At 30.2% G+C, this 26,612-nt stretch overlaps 3 protein-coding genes across 20 annotated transcripts in view; 2 read left to right on the top strand and 1 right to left on the bottom strand.

Annotated features, from left to right (window-relative positions):
- The window catches only part of RasGAP1 (Ras GTPase activating protein 1), a 36,105-nt gene extending 16,227 nt beyond the window's left edge, over positions 1–19,878 (top strand). For 4 of the 12 annotated variants that reach the window (XR_012454513.1, XR_012454514.1, XR_012454515.1 and 1 more), the window contains 14 exons: positions 616–764; positions 850–1,051; positions 1,126–1,237; positions 1,762–1,868; positions 1,962–2,117; positions 2,208–2,281; positions 3,494–3,514; positions 3,664–3,770; positions 4,496–4,620; positions 5,175–5,293; positions 6,068–6,213; positions 7,338–7,509; positions 9,731–10,649; positions 11,893–13,312. Coding sequence is in view for 2 of the 12 variants with exons in the window: in XM_074115425.1 (XP_073971526.1) it covers positions 616–764; positions 850–1,051; positions 1,126–1,237; positions 1,762–1,868; positions 1,962–2,117; positions 2,208–2,281; positions 3,494–3,514; positions 3,664–3,770; positions 4,496–4,620; positions 5,175–5,293; positions 6,068–6,213; positions 7,338–7,509; positions 9,731–9,806 (1,566 nt within the window). In the remaining 10 variants the exon portion in view is untranslated. Of the gene's footprint in view, positions 1–615; positions 765–849; positions 1,052–1,125; positions 1,238–1,761; positions 1,869–1,961; positions 2,118–2,207; positions 2,282–3,493; positions 3,515–3,663; positions 3,771–4,495; positions 4,621–5,174; positions 5,294–6,067; positions 6,214–7,337; positions 7,510–9,730; positions 10,650–11,892; positions 13,313–16,501; positions 16,805–18,861 lie in introns of those variants that run through there. The other 8 variants (XR_012454520.1, XR_012454517.1, XR_012454521.1 and 5 more) reach the window with 8 other exon arrangements.
- Positions 17,143–21,773, bottom strand: LOC141447708 (E3 ubiquitin-protein ligase RNF25). Of its 3 annotated transcripts, none has more exons than XM_074115470.1 (6): positions 21,552–21,773; positions 21,375–21,443; positions 19,636–19,876; positions 19,103–19,315; positions 18,799–19,011; positions 17,143–18,120 (listed from the first exon to the last, which is right to left on the bottom strand). In XM_074115470.1, the coding sequence occupies exons 1-6, from the start codon at positions 21,566–21,568 to the stop codon at positions 18,112–18,114; spliced, it is 762 nt and encodes a 253-aa protein (XP_073971571.1). In that variant the 5' UTR covers positions 21,569–21,773; the 3' UTR covers positions 17,143–18,111. The 3 variants fall into 3 exon arrangements, with proteins under 3 accessions (XP_073971571.1, XP_073971570.1, XP_073971569.1); XM_074115469.1 differs by having other exon boundaries at positions 17,143–18,041; positions 21,552–21,772; XM_074115468.1 differs by lacking the exon at positions 17,143–18,120 and adding an exon at positions 18,421–18,661.
- Positions 21,774–23,300: 1,527 nt separating this feature from the next.
- LOC141447699 (uncharacterized) lies at positions 23,301–26,511 on the top strand. Of its 5 annotated transcripts, none has more exons than XM_074115431.1 (3): positions 23,301–23,435; positions 23,521–25,299; positions 26,096–26,511. In XM_074115431.1, exons 2-3 carry the CDS (start codon positions 23,586–23,588, stop codon positions 26,119–26,121), a joined length of 1,740 nt encoding a protein of 579 aa, XP_073971532.1. In that variant the 5' UTR covers positions 23,301–23,435; positions 23,521–23,585; the 3' UTR covers positions 26,122–26,511. The 5 variants fall into 5 exon arrangements, with proteins under 5 accessions (XP_073971532.1, XP_073971531.1, XP_073971529.1 ...); XM_074115430.1 differs by lacking the exon at positions 23,301–23,435 and having other exon boundaries at positions 23,439–24,974; positions 25,056–25,299; XM_074115428.1 differs by lacking the exon at positions 23,301–23,435 and having other exon boundaries at positions 23,439–25,299.
- Positions 26,512–26,612: the final 101 nt, after the last annotated feature.

Raw genomic sequence — 26,612 nt, 5'->3', positions numbered from 1 at the left:
AGTTCAACTATGTGTAAGGCGAATCCAATTTTATCATCATTAGAATTTATTTTAGTAAAGTATTCGTAAAATTTCTTATAGTGATGGAACTTAAAAGATTTTTGACCTTGAGATAGGCTTCCCTTGTCGTCTCTTCTGCTAGTTTGAAGTTTTAAAACTGTATTTCTCTAAACACCTTTTATATGCAATAAGCATATAAGCATATTTTATATGTAACATAAGTACGAATACGGCTGATTAGATTCCTAAATCTTTTTGACCAACATTACGGGTCATAAAATTTCAGGCTTCATGTTTACAATTTTGTTCTCCCGCACAGTAGTTCTCGAGATCAAAGGAAATAAATGTTCTTGAGACAATTTATGCAAATAACAACTGCTTCCATAGCTACATGTAGTCACGTACTCTGTTCCGGACAGAAATTTTGGACCTTCCCATGGATCCAATGATATTCAATGTTTTGAATAAATTGTAACTAAATGAGTTACAAGTTTTGTTAAAAATATCTGACTGGCACTGCTTTCCTTAAAAGATTCTTGGTTTCCTCAAAAAATCTGCCAACTCGATCACTTGTATATAATGTGTTTGTTACTTTATTTTTTATTTTTATTTCAGCCCATAACTTCAAGTGCCTGTTTCCTATTGGGTGAAATAATTCCGAACAAATTGGACGCAGCACAACCTCTTGCTAGAATTTTTCTACACCATCGTATGATTGTACCTGTTATTAAAACCTTAGCATCTTGGGAAGTTTCCAAAACTACGTAAGATATTCATTTATTAAAACTAGTAGTAGAACATTTATAAATTTAGAAATGCAAAGATATAATTGAATTGTAAACTTTACAGTGACGTCAATACTATATTCCGTGGTAATACATTAGTGTCTAAAATGATGGATGAAACGATGCGACTAGCTGGGCTACATTATTTACACGAAACACTTAGGCCAGCTTTAGATGTGGTCATCTCCGAGAGAAAATCGTGTGAAATTGATCCATCTAGGATCACAGACAGTACAACTATTTGTTCTAATCTTAATAATTTAAAAGTTAGTAGATTTTTTTTTCTTCATGTAATAATTTTATTATGCTTAGACTCACAAAAGATATTTTACTTTCTCAGGAATATGTTGAAAATATTTTTGTGGCTGTAACTAGTTCTGCACTGAAATGTCCACCAATATTGTGTGAACTATTTCATGAACTTAGAGACATCGCTATTTCACGTTTTCCAGGTATTTTTGTTTGATTGTTGTTTTTTTTTTAAATTCATTTAATAAACAAAAAATTGTCTTTGCTTTTCAAATTTATTACTTGAATATTGCTAGTTTCATTTCGGTGATGCCGTTACATTACCTGAATGCAACTTTAGAGGAAATACTAAAACTCAGTTAAAAGTTTGTGTGATGTTTCACTCATTGTTATGATGGATATTCATACAATTACACACATATATTCTTAAATTTACACACTTACCCATCAATTTGTAAAAAAAAATCACATTCGTATTCAGGGGACATTAAATCGGGTATTTTCTGGGAAAACGTAAAATCAAGAATCTACAATTCTATTACTACATGATGAAGAGTAAGACAAAATAATTATATAACTTAGGATGTAATAATTAATTTAAAAAAATATATATATTTTTGCTTCCCATCATTTTCATTAATCATTTATTATGCCTTTCTAAAAAGGAAGTTATGGTTTGATCTTTCATTGCTATTAGTATTTAATATTATTTTTCTGCTTCTTCCAGATAATAAAGAAGTGAGGTATTCAGTAATTTCTGGCTTTATTTTTCTAAGGTTTTTCGCACCTGCTATTTTAGGTCCTAGGTTATTTGATCTCACAACAAAACATATTGTAAGTTTGTAAATTTATGTTATGATTTTATTTAGAAAGAAAATACGCTTGTTTTTAAAATTATTTTTTATTATTATTACTATTTTTATACAGGATTCCCAAACACATAGGACTTTAACACTAATTTCTAAAACTATACAATCACTTTGTAATCTTGTAACATCAAAATCAACATCTTGTAAGGAGCAATATATGAGTTCTATGTATGAAGCGTTCAACACTGATACACATATCGCAGCAGTTCGTCAGGTTAATTTTATAATACTCTCTTTGCCAGATAGTATGATTGTCTTTCTTATATTTTTTTTGTGACTTTAATATAAATTATTTAATCCACAGTTCTTGGAAATCATATCAGCTTCATCAAGTCCGTCTCGTGACAGTAACGACAGTCCAGTGATCTTGAAAGAAGGGTCAGTGAAAATTTAGACTATAATTTTCTGATTTACTACGTATAACTGCCATTTCAAAGAGACTTCACCTTTTCATGGGACTTGGTGATGTTGTCATTGAGATTTTAGATCAATTTTGCTGACGGAAATAGCTGTAATATTCTTTAGAAACATTCTAGTGTACATTTTTGTTCTCTTAGACTTTTATCTTAACGGCTTAATCGCCGATTAGTCATGTTCCTAAAAACTTATATTGGGAGTGTTAGAATCAATCGACGTCAGAGTAACATGGTTTTAACTTTGATGTTGGTAACAGTGCTAATCATTCCAAATGTTCCTTTTGACTTACGTTTCAATATTAGATGTAGCACTCTTTCATAGCGATATTTTACCAGTAAATTTGTCTGAGAAAGACCAATGCCCAATTTTAAATTCGCCGTTCAACTAAACAGTCAACTGAGCAGATAACATCATCAGGAGAAGTTTCATTGCGAGTGCTGAAAGCAATGTTTTATTCAGTTCTTCTTTAAAAATATGCATGGTTTATCAAATTTAAACAAAAATTATTTTGCTCGGTGAATAAAAAAAAAAAAAAACGAACACTAGTAAAGATTTAGCGAAAACAAAAACTTTAATTGGGAAAAAGAAGTTCAACGTACATACTTTTTACCTCTTTTTTTCGATATCGAATGGTTTTTCGTGATCTTTATATTAAAGTATTTTTAAAGGTAACTCTGGAATTCCAAGTTTAGATGAATACTTTAAATACAAAAGTATTGATTTTTTTCGCAATTAATAATATTTTATACTAACTATACACGTATAAATCCATTCAAATCGGAAAAATTGTGGTTATGACTACTTTTACGGGCAGGATTACAGTAGCGTACCGAGTACTCTCCACATCAAGTAAGCATCGGGACATTTTACTCATCAATTGTTTTCCCTATCTCTAACATAAACTTAAGGAAGTCATTAGAACTTTTTATGGCTTTATTAATTTTACCCCTTTCTAACTTATCGAAGTTTGATTATAATTTTTTTTTGAGTCCAATTGCCGTAGTAAGCAGTAGTAAACTGTTTGATGCTAAAAGAATAAGTCTAATAGTATTCGTTGTGACACATGAAATAATTTTAAAAAGACGCTTTTTGTTTTGGTCTAATTTTTGTATTAAAATTGATAAGGATTACCTATCTAATGTAAAAATCCTTTTTTAAAATGCGACAAGGAAGGAATGTGTTTCAATTTAGAGGGTAAGAGCAATATCAGTTTTCATAATTTTGTTGCATGTTATTAGTAGTTTTTGTTTTTTTAATTTGTACTATACTTATTGAATTTTATGAAAATGATGTTTTTTTAAAAAAAAAAATCAAAGAAGCCTAATTTCTTTGTTTTTGTACAGGATGATGACAAAAAGAGCTCAGGGTAGAAAGAGATTCGGAATAAAAAATTTTAAACCAAGATATTTCACTCTTACAACTCATGATCTCAGTTATGCCAAACAAAAAGGTTTGATATTTTTTTACCTAAAGTGCTATATTTATTGGTCTGGCTCAGATTGCTAATTTTATAATTGTGATATATGTACTAGTTTTATCTCGGTATCTTTATTGCATTGTGGGGATGTAATATATATTATAGTGTAATGGAATGTTATAATATATGTAATAAATATTACATAATACATAAATTCCAGCTTTAACTCAAGCTTAACTTCCACATTGTATAGAATCTATCGCATCTTTTGTTTGCATTCTGGACAGATCTATACTACATTCCGTAAATCATTCAGTACATCCCGAGGCCAGTAAGAGTGCCACCCTGACCAGATCTGTTGTGACGCCGTCTTGAAGTGGATTTTCTCCTTCTTTCTTTTGAACCTACGCATATGCACCTGCCAATAAGCCTGTGAGCGTCCGAATGTTAAGAGTAATTCCACTCTGTAAACTTACTAGAATGGGGCAAATAAAAACGTTTTCGCCTTCCTCTGGTCTGAGGTTATCCCTCACCATTTGTCCAATCTCTCTCTAGCTGCATTTTTGCTCCATTGTTCTTCTATGCTGTAAATGGCTCCATATTCAAGGATACCATGGAAACTCTTCTGTATCAGGTAGACTTCCGTCTCGTAAACTGAATGCCCAAAGCATCCAGACAACATGTGTTAACTAATAAAACTATCCGGTAAGACAGTTGTACAAGGTTTGTGGTAGTTATATACGTTTATTTTCTTGTAGGTAAAGAGTCCTTATGTAGAATACCACTATCTGACATTTTGGCTGTGGAAAGAGTTCACCATGACTCATTTAGGAAGAGTAACATGTTTCAAATTGTACAACCTCGTAGGGTATTATATGTTCAGGTATTTATATTCTATTATTTAACCATTATTATTTTTGGACCTTACCTAACTTTGTTATAAAAACCAAAAGATATAATTGAATAACATAACTATGTAGAATAATGTGAGAGAATTGAAATATATGAACATAGTTTTCTCTATTAAGAGGCAGATGGGTAGAACACCATTATCTTGGATCCTATTTGATATATCTGGTGTCTATAATTTCTATAAGGTCCATAATTTGTCTTTCTAACCAGGGCAGCACCGATTAATCAGGATCAGAAACATTTATTCATCTAATGCATTCTGTTCTTCTTATTTTATCTTACGATTTATCGCTCGCATTCCTAGAACAAAGCAAACGCCCGCTATTCCTGGCAGTAAAATTATTCTCTTCAAACTCTCACATAAGTTGAACCTCAAAGAAAAACAATACTGGGAACTAGTGTGAAGTGAAATTAAATTAGATTGCCTCATGCATTTAACCTTAGATGACATGTTCCATGATAAATGAGAACTTTGTCAATTACTTCCATTAAATTAATTAATATTTATCATTTCTGCATTTATAGGCGAATAATTGTGTAGAAGAAAAGGAATGGGTTGACATGTTGTCGAAAATGTGTTATACAAATCACCAAAGGTTACAAACATATCATCCTGGTGCCTATGTGAACGGACATTGGCATTGGTACGTACATTAAATGTAAACTAATTTTCTGATTAATTTTAAATTCAATTATTCAATGACACCTTATCTCTCTCTCTAGTAGATCTGCAAGTTAATCTTATTAACTTGTTCAAATTTCATTGGCGATACGAAACTTTTCAAGTTATTCTAAATTGGGTGGTCTTGGGAAGATAATACACAGGTCTTAACAAGTGCATCACCGTCTTGCTTCATAGTGGAATTTTTGGTTGATGTTAGATCGAATTAATTGAACTTTTAATGGAGTAGTTTATGTCTTGCAAAGGGCGTAAATAAAGATTTTCTTATTGTTATTATTTAATGTTTAAAAAGAGACAAAAAATTAAGACACTATCACCGACTCTTAGATCTCTAATCTCTGTAAGCTATTCTTGAATCTAATTTCGTTCATGCACCAATTGGTGAAACAGATTCTCTTAAGGTGCGCTAAAATGGGTGATCATGGAAAGGTAATGATCAGGACTTAACTACCGCATCATCATCTTCCACTATAGTAGAATTTTAGGATGATGTAAGATCAATTTGATTACAAGAAATTCCTCAGATTTTTTCTGTTAATGACGCCACTTCTCATTTTTATATTTTTACTTCTTTCAATTATTGATTATTTCTATTATTATATTTTGAGACTACCAAATTTGTTCAAAGGCAATATATGGTATTTTAATCTTGCTAATTTGATTTCACTGTTTTGACTTCGTGCTGAAGCCGAAAAAAAAACATCTGAATTTCACGCCAGAATGTTTACTATTTCAGTTGTTATACTACCTCAGAATCAGCTGAAGGTTGTAAAGAAGTTTCAAATAAAATGCATCTACAAATGAACATAGATTCCGACAGGGAGCTTGCCCGAATTCATTCATTGATTGTTCAGCACAATGACAGACTCCAAAGCATAATCAGTAAGTACTGTCGTTATTATTTACTGTTGAAAATGTGGTTGGATTCGCAAGTGCTGGATAATATCGCTGCTTGTTTTTATTTGTTTACTTTATTTAACTCACTTACTTTTCACAATAGTTAAAAGAATTTGGTGTTACCAAGCTCGTTTTGTAGACGATTTACTTATTTCTTGTACTCAAGTAGGATGTTGATGTAGGCAAATTATTGACTCACATTAACAGTCTTCACCCTACATAAATTTTACACCCGAATATGGGATTGCAGAATTCACAAATTTGACTGTTTTGACTAAATTAATGTGATAGGCAGAAAAGGATTCTGTTTAACCAAGAATAGGTAAGGTACAAAGAAACATTCGTTTGGAAAAATGCAACAAATCAGATTAAATTTAAAACAATTCTTTATCAAACACAGTCGCCAACTGGATACCATCAACATAATGACGCTATTACAAACAAGAAAAAAAGAAAGACATCTTAGAAAGAGTACAAGATTAGATCCACAAAGCAATTTTGAAAAACTGGTGATCAAATACTATTATTCGGGAACACTCTTCAAAGTTATTCTGTGTTATAGACCAAACCCTCTGACACAGTTGTACAAATCTTACCGAAACAATAATCTACTGCAAAAAATACATGAATTTAGGAGCATATTGAATGTACTCTATTTAAAGTAATCTTTTCGCATTATATCTCCCAGTTCAAATGAACTAGATTCATTGTTGCTATTTAAATTCGTGCGTCTCTCCTTCATATTAAAGTACTGCTCCAACTTGGCGACTCTAAACCATTAACTATTCACAAAACATGCAGAACCCTTTAAATACATTCTAATTTTCATTATTTTTTTAAATCAATTTTTACATTTTCCATTGTTCTCTAAATTTTTAAGTAACACACACATTTCATGAAATACCATCAATCAGTCAGCACGTGTAGTGTACGATAAAAATATCCAAATTGATGAATCAACCTCTAATGAAGAATGAAAATTTGGGACCATTATGACAAAATTAAAAGCATACGTATTTACACATAATTAAGATAAATTCAACGAGCTTACTATTAAGTTTGGGTGAAATCAGAAATGGGTATAATTTTCCAATCTTCCTTTGTTTTAGATTTTTGTGAGTCAAGATCCCACCGTAGTGAAGCAGTACCAAGTTGTGTTATCGAGGATTCAAGCTCTTCTTTAAAAACTCTAATAGCTTTAAGAGATGCGGCAATTGATCTTCAGGCGGAGACAAGATTATATTTACGGATGATAGCCAGGGAAACTAAATATGGTAGCAAGTAAGTTATTGTTCATCTTGTTTGAAAGAGGCCAATTGGATTTTTTTTTTTTTTTGGCATTGGCTTCCGCCATACAGCCAGCATCGTCTAGGTGCTTATCACTAGAATATCACTCACTCTCCATTCTTACCTACAAATACATTCGCTTCACACATTCATCATTCTACTATATACTGCTATTTACATAAACTACTGCTAATGGATGGAGCAGCACTCTGTGCTCCTGGCATCCTTATAGCTTAACCAAAATTAAAATCACGTAATCCTTCTCTAAGCATTTTCTTCCATTCATTCTAATTCGGCTATAGCTTCTAAATACATTCATATTTCATTGCTAGCTCTGCTATCGACTTAAGCACATAAATGTTGGTGGAGAATATAATGTCTTCGTAGCGAAATGGTGCATCTAAATACCTGTATATATCGTCAAACATTCGTTTCCTTTCTACCACATAACGTGGACATATCATTATTACATGTTTGAAATCCTCCTCCTCATTGCAATCTACGCAAAGAGGAGAGGACCTTTTGTTGATCCTGTGTAGATACGATCCACACACCGCGTGGTTCGCTCTCAGCCTGCTTATTGTCGTAACAACCCATTTATTAGTGAAAGTTCCCTTAAACCATGGTTGTCTAGGTAACTGATCTGCCATATATAGAATCTACCTTTATCACCATTATTGTAATCTGTCTGCCATTTTTGTAGTGCTGCTTTTGGATTTAGATTTTATTGTAACTTTGATACGATTTTTCTCGATAACATGGTAATATTTTTGTTTAACACATTGATAAAATGAGTTTCTACCTTGTTTTTGAGAGTTATTGGGCAGTTTTCATCCTTAATCTCACAATATACTATAATAAAAAGAAATTCTGTATAAATTTTGGCCATCTCTAAACTTCCTAGCTAGATTTTATTCATTTAAAATTTATTCCCTCAGTATTACGACAAAGGTTTGATATTTTAGGTAGATTGCACAAAAATAAGTAATCTTTTTAGTCTACTTGGAACCAAATATGTCCCACGTGTTTCTGCGATCGTAGAGACGCTTTATAAACTTTTTTAAGAGCATAGTAGCTTTTATATCAATATAAAGATTTATAAATAATTTTAGGGACAGCGAAAAGAGAAAACTTTTATTTAAATAGTATTCTGTAAGTAAGATGTTGAAAGCTTCTCACTGGATAGGAGTCTTTTCTTTTTACTAAATCATATTCTTGTTTAAAAAAATTTACATTTTTTGGGTGTTCAATTAAAGCTTTAAGAAAGGTGTCTTCAAGAGCTCACTATCCCGTGATAGTATCTGTTTTCGAGAGATCATTGGGCGTCAATGATGATAAAGGTACCGGATGATAAAATGTAATTATATTTTTTCAATTTACAAATTGTTACACAGATATAATTCATATTGATCTTTACCGTTTCTAAAAGTGTAAATTTTGCTGAAGTATACTTCAGCTTATCCCAACCTTCCTAAAAACTATCCTGATTCGACTTTTCTTAGAAAAATTAGTCGGATAAAATTTAAGGATCTTCATGTATTTACTGTATACTCGAATTTTATGAAAATCGTAAAGCCATGCACAAATTAAAGTGAAAAATCCATTTTACAAAGAGGTATATCTATGGATCCTCCTTGGACGCCAATCGAAATATATCGTTAGATTTCTTCTATTTTTATTTTACTGTTTCACGCATTTATAAAAAAAAAAACAACTACTTTTTCGGACTCCGGAAATTTCAAAACGGATATTTCCTATGACACCTCGATCTCGGAAATTTAGAATCTTGATCGCAATACTTCCCTAAAGGACTAAGATCTAAAAAATCTATTACATCTTTTAGTGAGGGGTTGTTATATGTCCGATCACTTAATGGGTATCAAGATCTCTAAAGCAGTTGGAAAAACTACTTGTCAGTTTAGATTGGTACATTATTTGAGTACTACTTTTGATCCCAACAAATAAAATATTATTGTTTCATTTCATCATTTTTCATTTAAAATGAACCAAAATTTTCTCGAAATCGTTTCTGGTATCATTAAAGCTATTACTTTTCAAAATCACTTTTAATAAATATTGCAAAGGGTCGTCACACCTTCTTTTCAATATTTTTAAATGTCAAAGTTTCATATCTCCCAACATTCTTAACTTTTATAAAGTGAACATTCCTTTTATAATTATTATTATTTGCAGTTTTGTTTTAATTTTTTTTTAGGCAAGCTCCAATTGGGGACGATAATTATTTATTACTTGCAAGTCGTCTTGACGCTGGTACACTTCGTAAATGTTGACATTTGATCAGAATGCTGTTACATCTACTTCCTTCGTGTATGGTTGCTATTTTATTCTTTATACTTGAACAGTATTTTTGAAAATTAAAAAAACAAAGTTAAAAAAGAAAAAAGTTTTTTAAAATTTACATCACACTTAAACAGTTACTAAGTAACTTGTACGTACGTATTAATGTACAATTAAATTCCTGTAAATTTCACTAATTTCTCCTTATCTTAAAGTTTTTCTTTTTTATTTGTTTTTGTGTACATTACAGGTGCATATTACTTTCAAAAAGTAAAATGCTTTATTTTAAGGGTAATGTACATACATATATGTGATAGACATTATGTTATCTGTTCAAATCCTTATATTTATTAAATATTGCTTTTATTTTACAAATTTTTTTTAAATAATATATTGTTATGTTGAAAAAAATTAAAACAAGTGTGGCTCCATAGTGAGGACTGAATGACGTCATAATTCTTTAACAGATGTTCGATCTGAAAGGAAGGTTATATCAGTACTTGGCCGGTTGTTATCTGTTCGTTAGGGTTGGGCTGAATTTTCATTTGATACGAATGGAAAATGTCAGTTCTGTCGAGGAAGGACGATAAATCCAAAGCTTATATAAAAATATATATATACATATATATTTTAAAGTTTCGGGAGAAATTGTAACTACGAAAAGCTCAAGCATGTGTCTTATAAAAAGTTGTTGAGCCACAGTGTTCCTTATTACTCATTCAGTAAATAGAGAAATACTTGTTTTGGGTTGAATATCTCGATTTTTATTTTTATAAATGTTATGACAAAGAATTTCTATTACCCTTTTGTAGGATTTGTGAAATTCAATTATTACTGTAAGTGTTACTAAAAGTACAATTTTGAGATCTTATTTTGCTATTGTATATTTTGGAGTATATTTCTTTCGAAGAATTATGCTGGTGCCTAATTAGTACTTTCTTTTCGTTCTATTAATTTAATTTCAATTTCTATGATATTATTGTATGTTTAAAGTTTTCATATTGTTTAAGGTTCTTATCGCTTTAACAACAAAAATTATTAAAGTTTTTTCTGATATTTTTTTTTTTTTAAGAAGGCTACTTGTAATTAGTAATTGAATGTTTTTCTTTCTACTTAATTTTCGTGATTTTTTTTTTATTAAAATGTAAAGCAGACAATTTCCTCTCTTAATTTTGAATAGTTAGTTATTTTTGCAAAAAGTACAAATTCATTTTCTAAGGTTCAAAGTAATTTTTATTTTAGTTTATACTTTTTATTTTGTTAATGTACCTAGATGTTGCCAATTTAGCTGCCATATAGGACTGATATTTATTTTATTGTGACTGTAACTACTTTTCTTCTCTTTTTCTTTGTAATGATAACACGATTTTTGTTTTGTTTTTGTACGAGGTTTTTAAAAATATTTAGATTAACTCGTAACAAATTTTAAAATTTAGTTTTCAGTATTTTATATTATATTTAATGAAATGTTTATTGTAAAATACAGATTCTTATTTTATATTTGTACATTGGACGGACTAATTTTCTTTTATTTACTTTAATAGTGGTGCCGTAAAGTACAAATCAAAACATTTGTCTTCTTCCTTACAACTTTATACTTAAAAAAATAATTAAAAATATTAATAAATTCATGTCTAAACATTGAGTTAAACTTACATTGTGAGTCGTAAGATCTATTAAAAAAGTTAACCGAATCTAAATTAATTGGAAGTTTTGGCTTTTATTTTCATGTAAAGTTACGTTTGGAAAGTCAGTTTTTAATGAAAATTTAAATGTAACGTTTATCACTCCTTTCATACAAGTCTGAATGTTTCTTTTACTACATGGTAAAAACTATTCTTGAAAATAATACATTCTTGTCGTTAGACTTGCAACTTTTTAAAAATTTGGTTGGTGACTACCCCCTAGTAGAGAATAACTAAATAAAAAGAAATTACTTTACTGAGTGATTTCTGATACCTGACTTTTCGGCTAAATGCTCACCTTTTTCAGGGAACCAAGAATAAATAAAAGTGTAATACTTTTTTAGATTAAGTTCTTTCAAAAGAAAAAAATGTAGATGTTTTAATTGTTTCATAGCTCTTTGGTCTCCTAAATAAGGCAAAGCAGTGAGTGCCGAAAGTTGGGCACTAGATGAAGAAAAGAAAAGTATATCTTGTTTAACTTCAACAAACCCAAGGTAATTAATATTCTCACATTTTTATATAAGTGTTTTTATCTCGTAGGTATTTTGTGACACGATGCACAGCGAATTATGGAAGTTTCCATGACGTATTTAAAGTCTCTTGGTTGTAGCTAAATTCCATCCTGTGATCCCTGGTGCTGCTAAAAATATCTCCTGAAGAATAGATGATATTTTACTTAGTGTAATGTGCCTTCTCCATCTTATCGCACAGAAATCAAGGTTGTATGGTTTGTTGAAAAACTGAATGTTGCTTTCTGAAAGTTGACGATAGCACATAATATCCATTTTACCATTCACTGGCAGGTTAGTTTTCTCATTTCAAAAATTCAGTTTGAAAATTTGTTTTTAATTGATTTCACTCGAAGAAGTTGCTGAATATTAAGCCAACCAATATCAGCCGCTTCAGGTGGTCGTCTGTTTGGGACCATTAATATGAGCTAGAGACAAGACGAACAAACTAAAACTTTGAAAGTTGGTTGTGATTTTTTGGTTGTCTTAGAGTCTACCAGTTTAGTGTTCCTACCCATATCAAAAGATTTTATGTTTGGTTTGTTCTAATCCGTAGAATGCATTTGTGCCTAAAGTGTTTAGATGTACTATTGGACTTCCAGTGATCTCTGGCTTTTGTTTTCTTAGGTTTAAATTTGTTTAGTTTAAATAAAAGGGACCAGAGATAAACTTGGAGAGATGCTGTAACATTATCGCTTCCGATTGAGGAACAAGAATGAGAAAAATGAACAAGTTGTTCCAAATCTGAACTTTTAACGATTCCTTGTCTTTTTGAAATAAAGAAAGTTGTCTTTCGTATCTTGAATAAAGCCTCACACGATCTCAACTCCCTTTTCAGATTTTGAGTTGTTTCCAACTTTGTTATAGAAATAAATTAAAAAATCGCTTTCAACTTGACATTTTGTCCAAGGTATATATATCATTTGTTTCCTGGTAATTGGTAAGTGGATTCAAAATAGGAAAATCAATCTGATACTACTACTAAGCCAAACTGACTGTTATTAATTCTTACTTTCTTTGTTAACTGATTTTTAAAAATGATGTTTATAACTCAATATCTCCATGTCTGTTATTTTTTAACAAAAAAAGTTTAAACAAAAATGTTTAATTTATGTGTAATTAATAAATTTACATATTAGATAAATTTCCATTAATAATTTAATGATGTAAAAATATTTATGTAATATTTTTACTTGATTTCGTTTTAAGAAGGAAAAATAACTTTTAAATTTCGAACTACCAGAGTATTTTAAGGTTGTTGGATATATTTATTTTAAATATATGTGGATTACGTAAATTATATTTCAGTAAAGATTTTTGTTTTTAATTCTTGATTAAATTATTGCCTAAACCGTTTTTTTAAAAGGGGGAATGGGATTGATTAAGTTCTTAAGCTCCTTGCGTCTAATACTATCGTCATGTAAAAATGTTTAACTTCAAATTATGGAGTTCCCTGTCTTGAACAAACTTGTCCATTTTGGATACTACGGGTCAAGAGCGCCCTTGGCAAGGTAAGTTAATTAGAGTGTTTTTACTAAAGTCATTATATTACATTGTTGATCTTAAGTTTTGGTAAAAACAATGAACTCCAGATATAAACAATACTGTCGTTCATATTATTATTATTTTCTTTAACTCCAAATGTACTAACCCAAATTTTTAACAAGAAAAAGACCCAGCTTCACAGAAATGTTCCGAGATCTCTGACGAAAATATTCCAATTTTTTCGACTTTAAAATGTTAAGTTAATTCCAAAGTATCTCGAAAAACTAAGAAAAGAATTTTGGCCAGCACCCGCGAACAATACTAGAAAAATACTTTAAAGAGAAGATTAGCTGCCTGGTTCTACGTTCCTTCGCACGAAGCGAGTGATTAAAGGTGGCTGTTAACCATTTCATTGAAACCATAAGTTTAATTAACATGAATGATTAAAGATTTTGAACGAAACTTTATCTGTAAATTTCAGAATAATCCATCCATTCGACGATTTTAAGATTACCTCACTTTACTTACGTTCTCTAATAGTCCATTTCGTATTTAAATCTCGATTATTATAATAGACTTGGATTATAGGGTGATTCAAAATAAAAAGGCATTGTTGAGAAAGTTCATCCAGTGCTAAGCACCCTACTCAGTGCAATGCTTTTTCTAGTTTTCACTTACGAAATCTACAGGCTATTCGCTGCCAGGTTTACAAGTTAGCGTTATCTCATCCTTCCTTATATTCTATACCAGTCTACGATTCATTCTTGCATTTTCTAACTGATTGGCTCTAATGAATTGTGTGCAGCTTCAAATTAAATCCTCTTGGACTTTAACGGAGAACAAGGACAAAATAATGAGGTGAGGATTGAAAAAGTAGGTGATAACCTTGTTAAGTCTTTGCTGATTTAATCAATTTATTAATAATATTTTTACACAAAGCTAATATATTCCATTTTTTGTAAACATAAATATATAATTTAATTTATATTTATATAAATTTTTTGACTAGATGCAACAAATAAACATTGTTTCTTGTTTTACTCCTAATGAGTAAATAAAGCCAAGTATTGGAATAACACAAAAAAAAGGGACAATTCATTATTTTTTTTAATATGCATTGCACAAAAAATTCATAAAATTATTATTACTTCAACATCTTAGCTGGGGCTCAGCAGTTTCGTTTTTCTCATTAAATGGCACGTAAATATAAAAGTGCCACCGATCTAAATTTGCCAAGCATTACTGATTTGTTATTAAGCTAATGAAGACAGCATTGCCTTTAAACGCTTGAATTTTGTTTTAAATTTGGATATTAAATAAGACGAAATAAATGGACGGGAATCAATTTTTTAAAATAATATTTAGGAACAATAAAATAATAAAACATAATCTCTTTCTAAGAGAAATAGAAATTAACCACTAATATCGCACAAAGCGGATAGGATTAAATTTTATAACCTTAAAAGAGAGCATAAACCTAGCTATAAAAAAAATAAAATAATTACAAATTTAAAAAATAAATACATTCATTTAATTTTCAAGAGTATCTACTAAATCGAGTTTATTTAAAATTGAGCTGTTTCACCATTACAATTAGTGACAGTGTAGAAGAGAACTCACTAATTCCTGTTTATGACCTAAATACGTTTTCTTTTTTAATACAATTTTAAATATTAGGAAAAAATTGATTTATTTAAATTATTTTTTTACATCACAAATATATTTACAAGCCAAATTTTTCGGAACTATTCAATGTCAAACTCCGAACGTACGTGCCATAAAAAACTTGCACTATTAGAACGAATAATACTATATATTGTTGCAATTTTTTAATAAATTAAAAAATATTAAAGAAAATTCCATTTTTTAAATAATTTCAAAGATTCACGATATTTTTGTTTAATAAAGTAACTGGTTACTGTGTAACTCTTGACAATAAGTGTTCGGTTCTAAAATTAAGCTATTTAAAAAGAAAGAATTATTCTGGAAAATTTCTAAACACACTCCATCCGCGCTAACCATCTTCCTTTACTTTTGATCAGCAATTTGTTGATCATCTAAATAAAATTTATCAACTTCATAACATCGGCTCAAAACATTGTTTTACCTTCACATTCTCCTAATAAATAATTGTGTAAATGAAAGAGAATGCAGAATACGTTAAACGAGACGTTGCAAAAAAAGCCAGACAGAGTTAAAAGTCTCTTTAACTCTTTAAAAAATGTCTATAATTGACTTAATTTCATACATGCTCATTCATTATCGAAACAAATATACTTAGCTTTGAAAATCAGGCTATTACTTTAGTATTTAGATTTGATTAAAATTTAAAATGAGTTAAAATACAAGAAAGATGGCCTGTTAAGTACTTATTATTATTTCATGTAAAGTAAGTTTAATGCTGCTTTTATTTAAAATGGGAGTATTCTAATTAGTCGTTAATAGCATGCTTTGCTTTTTTTTTTTTATTCTAATGATTCCGGATTTTTTACATGCATCGCGAGTCGTGGGTAGGGGCAGAATCAATTAATTCACTATCAAGTTTTTCAAACAAAAACTTATCGGCGAGTAGTGTATATGCTAATCTCCCAATAGCAAGTTTAAATCCGAAAGTAATCCGATTCAAGCAAAATTGAGCTTATGTGAATAGCAATCTAAGATAACATTTGTAGTATTTAAGATATCCTATGGCCCTTCGAAGATTCTGATTGGTTGATTTTTTTTCTTTCCATTAAGATCTTTTCAAAAAAGTGATAATCGATTCAAATCTATGAACGTTTGCTGCTACAGTATATATTAAAGTAATGCACCAAATGGAAAACCGAAAAAAAAGTCTACTAAAGCAGTGTTTAAAAAAAAAAAGGTTTGTAATTAGTCATAAACTTCTTTCCTTTTTATGAATCAATCCACAAATGGTGAAAAACACCATGCTTTGGATGTTTGGAGAGACTGGACAAAAAAAAAATAACTAATATGTACTTAGTAAGCATGCAATGTTATCATTTTCAGATTCAAGACTTGTTCAGAAGTTTTGGAAATTAGAATCTGGTAGTAAACAGTTTTTTTCCCCCTCCAAGTGTGATTGTTTTAGAGAAAAAAGGAACAAGTTTGTTACAGAATTGGCCCACCCACGGAAATTACCAAATTTATCTTCAAGTATCCAATTTGAGACTTTTATTTTAATAATCACTTATTGATTTCAAATAAGTGTTTAACATATTGGTGAATAAATACCATGCCAACTACAAATAATAATAAAACTTTTAAAGATTTAAAGAAAACTGATAAGTATTTTTAATTGAAAAAATAAATTATCAATAAAAATAACAATAAGAAACTGCTAATTTTTAATATTGCATAAGCGACTACCATCGCTTTTTTGTTTAATTCCATTTAAAACTAATATTGTCCTATTTATAAACCTTTATAATTGTTTTATTAAATTATTGTTAAGATTACTAATTTAATCAATAATTAGGAATATTAATGTGTTTTCATATTTATTTGGTAACTCATTTTTATCATTTTTTTAAAGTATAGCTCCTCTGAAATGGTGGCTACTTTTGATTGATTAAGACTAAAATTTCATTCCAAAAACATCACGAAATTAATTCGCTAACTGAAAGAAACATCATTCATAAAATTAACACTTTTCGGAAGATTTTTTTTTTTTATCATTCCCTAGAAAAACAATCAGTGATGAAACCTTAGCAGATCTGAAGATAAAAAAATTAACATATTGCATTAAGAGCTGAATTATTTTAAAGTATAATTCCCGCAGAACACGCAGTACTTATACACACACTTATAATACCGGCAGTACATTTAGTTTCTTCATAACTTGTTTGCTTACGTTTTTGGTATTAACAGAAATCAATGATCGAAAATCATTTTTCTTTTAATAATTTATATCATTCAAATATTCTCAGAACTTTAATAATACAATTTTTCCCAACTTTGAATTTCTCCATATTTCATTTTCAGAGAAAAAGCTATTTAATTGCAATTGAACTTTGAATGAACTTTTTTAAAGAATTGTGAACATGTTTACAACATTATGATTACGGACAAAATTATTTTGAAATGAATTAACGTGAATTCACTAAGAGAGCAAACAAATTATTGAAACTACTTTTAACTTTTCCATTTTAATCTTACAAGATATAACAGAACAATTAAACGAGCAATATATCTTGTAAGAGAATATTATTGTTATATTTCATAGTTACTAAATGATAAAGATGTTAAATATATTTATAAGAGATAAAACGCTCTAAATATTATTTTTGGAATATACGTATATATATATATATATGTATAGTAATCTTAGAATGCATAAGAAAGAGGGAACAGCTTGGGCTTTGACGACAAAAAGTTTTCTTGTTTTTTTTGTTTTAGTTTACTTAAAACAAATAGAGGGAAAACGAAATAACGATGGCGTTTAAATAATGTATGTAATGGTGTATAACAGCTGCCAAGATGGCATACCTTGGTGTCATTCTTCAGTCTTGTTGTGTCATCTATTATCTTCCTCGCCATTATTATCATCCTATGAGAAAACATTCACCAAATCCCAAATAACTCATTACTTTAATAGCTAATTTATTTTAAACCTTACTTTAAAATATCTGAAACATTAAACAAGTTAAATGGTACAATTAAAAACAGTCGACAGTAAATTTACCAAAGAAATTACATTATTTAATTAAAGATAAATCATTCACATTTCAGTCTTCCGACGAAACTTGTTAGGACGAAAATTAACTTTTCTTTAACGAAAAAATGAAAATAATTTTTGAAGTTATCTTTTCCTTTATGCATTTTCGAGATAAATCCAAAAAAATAGAAGCCCAATTCAATATCCTGTTGAATTAAAGCTTGACAATGGTAGAAAATCTAGCATAGTCAAAATTGTTAAAAAAGAAACATTTGTGACATAATATAAAAACTCATTTTATTAAGATTGATAACATTCACTTTCCTCAATGTGTTCTGACCGGGTTACTTTCAAAATTACAATTCGTTTATTCAACAAAACATGTTCTATTTCTCTAATTCCAATTTGTAAAGTTTTATTTTTAATCCCAGTTTGTTAGACATGCAGTACATTTAGAGTTTCTACCAGTTGCATTTCTACCAGTGTTTTAAAATATCTTCATGACTCAACTTCTGTCGATAGAGGAAAATTAATCGAGATATTAAGATCGTGAGAAAAATCAAAGTTAATTAGAATTACCTTTCAACATAGCGATTAAATCTAAATCTCTAATTTAAGACTGTTAAATTTATTTCAAATATCCACTTACAGAAAGAAGAAGCGGTGTTCTATTTCCCTGCTGAATAATACCACCTTTGCTTCTTTGTTTCAGATACAGGGCTTCCATTTTCTCCTGTAACTGTCGCAATTCAGGTGTTGGTCGAAAAGTCTTTGGTGCTTCCACTAATTCTTGTGGTGGATCTGCTGTTCGCAACTGTTCTACATCATATGAGATACCAGCACGGCACACAGGACATACCGCCTAAATAATTATATAAATAATTTGTTAATAAGCAATAATTAACTTCATAATATTTATCTTAATTTTTTTTTAAGTATATAATACTAATGACCTGAAAAGTGGCCGTCTGCTGCCAAGGTGGTAGTTTGTCTTGTTCTTCTTTGAATATATTTTCTGACGCAGTGAGATGTCCAGCCAAACAGTGTGAATGAAAATAGTGGTAACATTGTGTTTTAGTGAAGTGGTCGCCACTTCTAAATCCATATAGACAGATGCAACATGCAACGCAGGGCATATTACTGGCTGTTAGCTGTTCTTTCACGATCTAAGTACAACCAACATATTCAAGTGATCGAAGAATTCGTGTACAAGTTAGTTTTATAGTGGTGATAAGATACTTTGGTGCTACTGGGATCGTGTAACGGAGGATTAGTTTGCTAGGCTTTTAGAGTAGATTCTAAGAGGCAGTTAAGAGTTAAATTTTTGTTTCTCTGCAAAAACAGAGATATTATAGGAGATTCACATCGATAATTATAGTGATTGGCACTTCCAGAAAGTTGGACCCAACACTAGTCAAGAAAAAATTAGAAAGCATAAATTGATAATTAAATGAACCTATTTGTAACTGCAGATAACATTACTTACTTCAATGATTTCAAATATTACGGGCTGGCCTAAATTTTGTGTACACTTCTTTGAGATATCCTCTCGTATCCGGCAAAAAGTGGAATCATCCAATCCTCTGGGATTAAACAGCCTCACCGTTGGTCTAATATCTGGATACCCACAAGGAAGTTGTACTTCTAAAGACACGCGAACAAATTGTTGTTCTGTATCCAAAGCTGTCCATGGATGAACCTCAGTTTCAATCCCCACAGCTTTGCCGCTAGATCAATTGAATAAACAAAAATATTTCACCATACATCATAAGGAAATTTCTGGTTGTAATCCATGTGAATAATAGTTTATTAAGGCCAAATTATTGAATTTCTTAAGGTTTTAAATGGAAAATACCAGGATTTCAGTATTTATTGAACACTAAAAAAACAAAGTATCGTATTTATTAAAGGAAACAAAATATTTTAAGTACCTAAGGAGTTTTAAAGCAAAACGCGGGCGGGTATGTGTTTATCCGTCAAAAAAAGTACCATTGAAAATGTCATTAGGTCCGTTAAAATAAAAATAAAAGATATAAAAAGTAACTCTTTGAAAGCACTATCAATTAAAACCATCATTTACTATTTAAGTAAATACTCATGGCACTACACGAAAATTTAGACTGTTAGACTTGCGCAGGACAACATAACGAAATAACGGGAGTGAACTTATGCTAATTCAATAACAATGTTGGGTTATTAGCGCATTGACTTCTCTCGTTGGCTTTCATCTTTAAATTATCTTTTGTTTGCTGCAATCTTTAAAAGAAATAAGCATCAATTTGAAAAAATCATTTAGATTTATTGGGTAAACTCACCTCACAAAAAAAAAAAACTGCCCTATTGGTTCATCAAAATTAAGAATATGTAAATGGCCAATATTAAGATTTATTTCGTGAAAATGGTTTTAAAGTTAAGTTCTTTCTCCAACGTTCTGCAAAAATATGTATGATAAAGATAATTTCGTGAGATTTATTCTTTACTTTGGTCTATAAACACTTTCTCATACTAAATGCTTTATTTTACCCGCCGGCACCGTCTACAAAAGAAGCTAATTTGGTACTTACTACAGGCTGCGAGGAAAAGAAACTACAATCCCATCACAAAAGAACATCTAAGAAGCATGGTCTTTTTTTTACAATCTACTTCAACATTATTTCTCTGATGAGAAGAAAAGAATCCTATAAAATAGATAGTTTTTGCTCTTCTTCCAACAGCCACAAAAAGAACACAAACTGCTAAATCATTTGATGCAAAATCCAACTTGATTTAGATTTGGATGTAATATTTGTACAGTACATAAAAAGTCATTAAAATAAATTATTGAACTCCCTTCATAAAAAAAAATGCTGCAACTCTACGCAACAGAAAAATATCAGCATTACCAAAAGCACATAAGTTCCTCAATTTTATTTCTTCTCTTTTTTATGGGCAGTATTAAATGCAAAAAAGAAAAGAAAGCAATAAAATTATCAACATATTTTGTATTACACATTGACATTACATTATCCTCAAGTTAGTAAAATGAAATAAAAAAGTAAATGATTAAGCTCACTTAGAAGGTGTAAGTTTCTTATCCGAGTTCTTTAAAGGTTATATAAGAAATTTAATTCTAAATTATTATATTTTACTGAGAAAAAAATCTGTGACTATATTCTCCAAAATTATTAAATTTTAAACTAAAAAGCCAGCTTATTAGTGCCCGAATTTTAAACTTTAAACAATTACCTTTCATCTGTTAGTATCTTTATCTCGTCCATAAGAATAGCCTGCAGAGCTTCCAGCTCTTCGGCCACTCTAAAACATAACAATTGACAAACTTAAAAATAAATATAAAGAGGAACACAGGAGGAAATTAATAATAATAATAAAAAAGATTCTTCCTTAAAATGATATTCATCTTACCTCTCGTCGTCGTGCATATCTCTTGCTAAAATTATCTTCTCCAGTAATAGTTCCCTTTAAATTAATGATTAAATAAAGGCCGAAAACATTAAATTAAATTAAAAAATTATAGATTAATAAACAATGATTTATCGATTTTAAAAATGCAAAGCCCAGAAAGGTTACTTAACTCCACCAGTAGTCACCAACCACCAGTCAGGTCTCAGGTCTATTGCTTCCACACTGCCAAGGAGATTTTACACCATAAGCATATAGGCCAACTCATCATATTACAACTTATTCTAAATAATTTGTATTTATTTTATTTTGTTTATTAAAGAAATAATACTTTACAATATGAACAGAACTCTATTTTCTTTAATTTTTTCAACTTTATTCTTCCCCCCAAATAAAATTTAAAAAATTTGGTCCATTTCATGAAAATATTTCCCTCGTTTCTAATCAATCGTGTAAGTTAGATATTAAGTTAAATTTTATTAACAAAAAATGGTGCGGATTTTAATAATTCTTATTGCTGCTGTTATTCACCGTTGCATTGCAACGGGTCAGTAGATAATCAATACTTTTCCAGTCAAAAATTTGTTTTATGACTATTATTTCATACATTCTATCTGTTCTATACATTCTATATAGTCTATTTAAAAAATTCCTTCAAATAACTTTGTTCACCCGTAACAAAGATATCGAACCAATATAAGAAACAGTAAAACGCAAATGGAAGAATTAATTGGAAGGTGTAAACTCGACCCAACTAATGGATTGGGGAACAAAATTGTGAGTAACCAATTAAATCACAAAAAATTATCACCTATAACTTTTCAACAATCTTTACAAAAGAAACAAATTCAAACTAATTCTACTTTAAAAAAAATAAATTACTTAAAATTAAAGCCCAAAAGAAATGCAGCAGTTGAAGGGCCAAAAAATACCGCTTGTAAACAAAAAATATCTCGTCCTTGCAGAACTGAGGCAAAAAAAAAAGATGTTAAGACTATTCAAAATCAACCAATTTCTGATGGAAATGCTAAACAAATATTTAAAAAAACAGATGAAGAATGCTTTAAAAATTTATTGGCTTTAGAAGCAACACCAGATTCAGATTCATTGGAGAGTGATTTTGATGAAGAAAGAGGATTCACTACAGCAGATAGATTTTTAATGCTAAATCATCTTTCTAAAGAATTAGAGAGAAGAGAACGTGTTATGAAAGATTTAAAGAAACAAAAAATCGATGAGCTAATTGAAACACAAAAGAGTGAAAGTGATATTGATAACGAATTTTCTGCCTATGATCTTGAAATCAATAATATAATAAAAAATCTTTTTAAAGATATTCAAGAAGAAGATGCATCGCAAAATGTTTCTAAAAAAATTGAATGCACAAAAAAAGTTACTGAATCTTTGGCGAAAGACAATAGTTTAGATAGTGAAGATTCTTATGATGCTGAAAACATTGAATTTGAAGTAGAAAAATTAATTAAATCACTTAATAAAAGAATCAAAGATTATAACGTGAATGAGACAGTGTTTGGACAACACTTTGATCCTTTTGAAGGTGTAACTGATCAGAGATTGCATCATTTCTTTTTAAATGAAGTAATGACAAATGTAGAGGAAAGTACTAAGGTAGCGTTTGAGAGCAATCAGGGAGCTAAAAACGTTGTAAGTGATGTTTATAAATGTTTAGATGTATAGCATCCACTATCTTCTGAAGAGAAACGCCAAAAATTAAACAAACTCATAAATGATTTAAAGTCAGAAACTTTTTTGAAAGCAAAATCTAAAAGGAATTTAGTAAATATTTCTAAAACCATTCCTTTTGGTGCTAAACAAAGTGATAAATACTTAAAAAAACTATCTACCAAGGAACGTCTCACCAAACAGGTAATGGTTCCTCTACTTGATGAAACTGAAGAGATAGTAGGTAAAGGTAAAGAGTGTGATGAAGAATTTCGTATTATGTTTTCAGATATAAGTACGGAAGAGGAAGACGAAGGGGAGGAAGTGCAACACCAAAAAGAAAACGTTGACAAAATGGAAGATGTGACAAAACTTAGTTTTAAACAAACACTTGGAAAATTTATTAAACACATGAAAGATCCTTCTACCACACAGTCTGGCAAAAAATCAGACATGCAACCTCTCTTCAAACATAAACATACACAAGAAGAAGAAACGCATCGAAAGAGAGAATTTGTGCGCTGGTTTGGTAAGAGTTCAATTCAAGATGAGAAAGAGGAATTTAGCGCTGTTATACCCTGCTGGGAACCAGGTTGGCGCAGATTGGATTCAAACCTGAAGGTTGACATTTTGAAGAACGAAAGGGACGGAAATTTGCGTTTTAAGAAAGGCCATGAATCTGATCCAATAGAAGAATATAGGCACCTTCTTAAAGAATATGAACAATTAGTAGGAAAAGTTGGTTCGACAGATGATAAGCGAGATGAGAAAAGTGGGGAAAAAGATATAAAACCTGGTGAGAAATGGATTAAAATAAGAAAGGGTACATTATTAAGGGATTATCAAATAAGATGGAGGCAAGGAATGTATTACCTGGTGGAAAGAAAGCACATCAAGAAGAATATAAAGCAAACTTCAAATAAGAAGAAAGCAATGTATGAGGACACTAACAAAGCTAGACATAGTAAACTCCTAGTTAAAAAATGCAGACCTTTAAATGTACAACGTTATTTAGGAAATAAAACAGGAGGTAAAATGGTCAAGTACAAGAAGTCATTTAGAAAAAGAGGTGAGGCTGTAAAAGAAATTAGAAGAATTTTATCTCATTTGAAAAGGAAGTACTTAAATGAAGGCACTGAAGATCTGATGAATAAGAACAATATGAAATTGGAATGGACTATTACAAAATTAACTAATCATTTAAAAAAAAAATGTCAAGATTTAGGCCTAGAAGTGAGTGACAATGAACAAAACGGTGTTAGAGAACTATTTCGTAAATACTGTTTGCTTTTTTTTGAGACAAAACTTCAAAACAAAGAAAATCGATTGAAAAAAGAAGAACAAGATAAATATCCATTGGGTTTATTTAGACCGAAGTCAGTTGTTAATGGTGATTTTGATGACGAATTAAGTGAGGGGTCAGAGAAAGCTTACAGTGATGATGACATTTTCGAAGAAGCTTTAATAAAAGAAGTGTTCAGTTTTTGGAAGTCAGATTTTCAACCAAACATAGGCCGTGACTCTGAGATACGGATTTTTGAAACAAAGAAAGAAAAGCCTATTGTTAACCCTGGTAAAGTGATTTGTAGGAAGGAATCCAGATTTATAGCTGAAAGCCCAACAAAGCCATCCAATAATAAAAGTAAAATAAAAAATAAAGAAGAACCATTGCCAGAGAATTGTAGAGAGCTCTGTGATTTGCCTCCAGATCTTGAAGAAAGTTTCTTTGGTTCTAAAAAGGCAGTAAGTACTCTTCATTCTAAAATACCTTTTAGAGATAAATATTTAATGAAAGATAAAAGTTATTTAGGTACTAGTTCTCAGTGTAGCTTAGAGAAATATGTGAATGTCATCTCTGAGATGAAACTAGAAGGATTGATTCAAACCGATGACTATGAGTTCTTAAAGGATGATGAGGCTATATTTCCTTGGGATGAAATTCATATAGAACTATTGGAACGTCCTGCTTACATTTCTAAAAAGGAAGATGAACCGCCTTCTGTTAAATATGAAGCTGTTTCTGAAGAAGAGGATTCCTGGTCTGATCCAGATGATGTGCATTTACCTTGTAAGTAATTTAAAAAACATACTTAGGAATATGTACTTCTCCTCGCATACATTATACCATGAAGCAATAGTTCAAAACATTATGTTTATTTTGTTTTTTATCAGAATGAAGATTTATAAAAACAAGAGTTTATATACACACAAAACTGTCCTTGCTAATAATCATTTCTCTAAAGTGGCAAATAAAAAATTAATATTTACGTCTTAAATTAAATAAAGTTTAACAACCTTCATTTCATTTTTCGGGAAGCGATACAGATTTCTTAAATTAAATTCATGCCAGTGAGCTAACTCCATAAAATTTTAAATCTTAACTCCTGAAAGAAAGGACAAGCCTCTTTGTAACTTCCATTTGAAAGAGGATATATATATGGATTTGTATGCTCAATAATTGGAGAATTTCGGATATGATTCTTCATTATTCTACTTTCTCTCTCTTTTTTGGGATAATTGAAAAACGTTGAAAACAGAAGCATTAGATTTCTTTGATGCCGAAGGTTACTTGGATATGTTAACGAGAATTGGTCTCAGAATTTTGATAAATCTAAAAACTTTTAGACATTTGATTGCAAAGAGTAACTTTCTTTTTAGTTGAGGTTTTTTTATTTTATTTATCCCTTTTTTGTGTAAGCTGCTAAACATGTTTTTAAAATCCTTGTAAGAGAATGCACCTTGCAAATATAGGTGACATCTTCCTCTTTTTTACAATTATTTAATTTGTAATTTAAAACATTAAAGACGATTATTGTGTTCACGCATGTTATTCATCTTCGACTTTATATGTCCTATTTATTCAGACGTAAGTAAAGGGTTTATGCGGTGATTGCATCATCTCAATGCTGGCGAACCTTCTCGTCATCAGTCAGCTGAATGCAGTTAATGCAGCAGCTAAACCGGTCAACGTCACTCTATGAAAATTTGTTGAACCGTTTCTGGATTTCTCTAGATCTCTGTGTCATCATCTGTCAAGGTAGGTAGCGATTATTACTTCAATAAAATGATTCAATGAAATACTTAACTAGCGAATCTATTCCAGTCCAAGGTAGGGTAAGTCCGAGGTAGTTACGCTATTTACCTCTCAGCATGGTAACTACAGAATATTTTACTTATGAATATCCTGAACAAATTATTTTAGCTTAACGTTAAATATTATCCGAATAGGTAGAACATGATTCTCACTTGGTTCAAATCAACTGAGTTCTGCATTACATAGGGTGCACAGAAAGCAGCTTATACACTGACCTCTCTGGTTCTCTGTCCATTTAACATTAAAAAACTAAAATTGTTATTTTCAGTAAATCCTGACAAGGTACA

The sequence above is a fragment of the Rhodnius prolixus genome, unplaced genomic scaffold (genome assembly GCF_049639745.1).
Source record: "Rhodnius prolixus isolate KJV_2025 unplaced genomic scaffold, Rpr scaffold_13, whole genome shotgun sequence".
Taxonomy (NCBI): Eukaryota; Metazoa; Arthropoda; class Insecta; order Hemiptera; family Reduviidae; genus Rhodnius; species Rhodnius prolixus.
The sequence above is the reverse complement of the archived record's forward strand: the minus strand, read 5'-3'. Positions and strand labels throughout refer to the sequence as shown.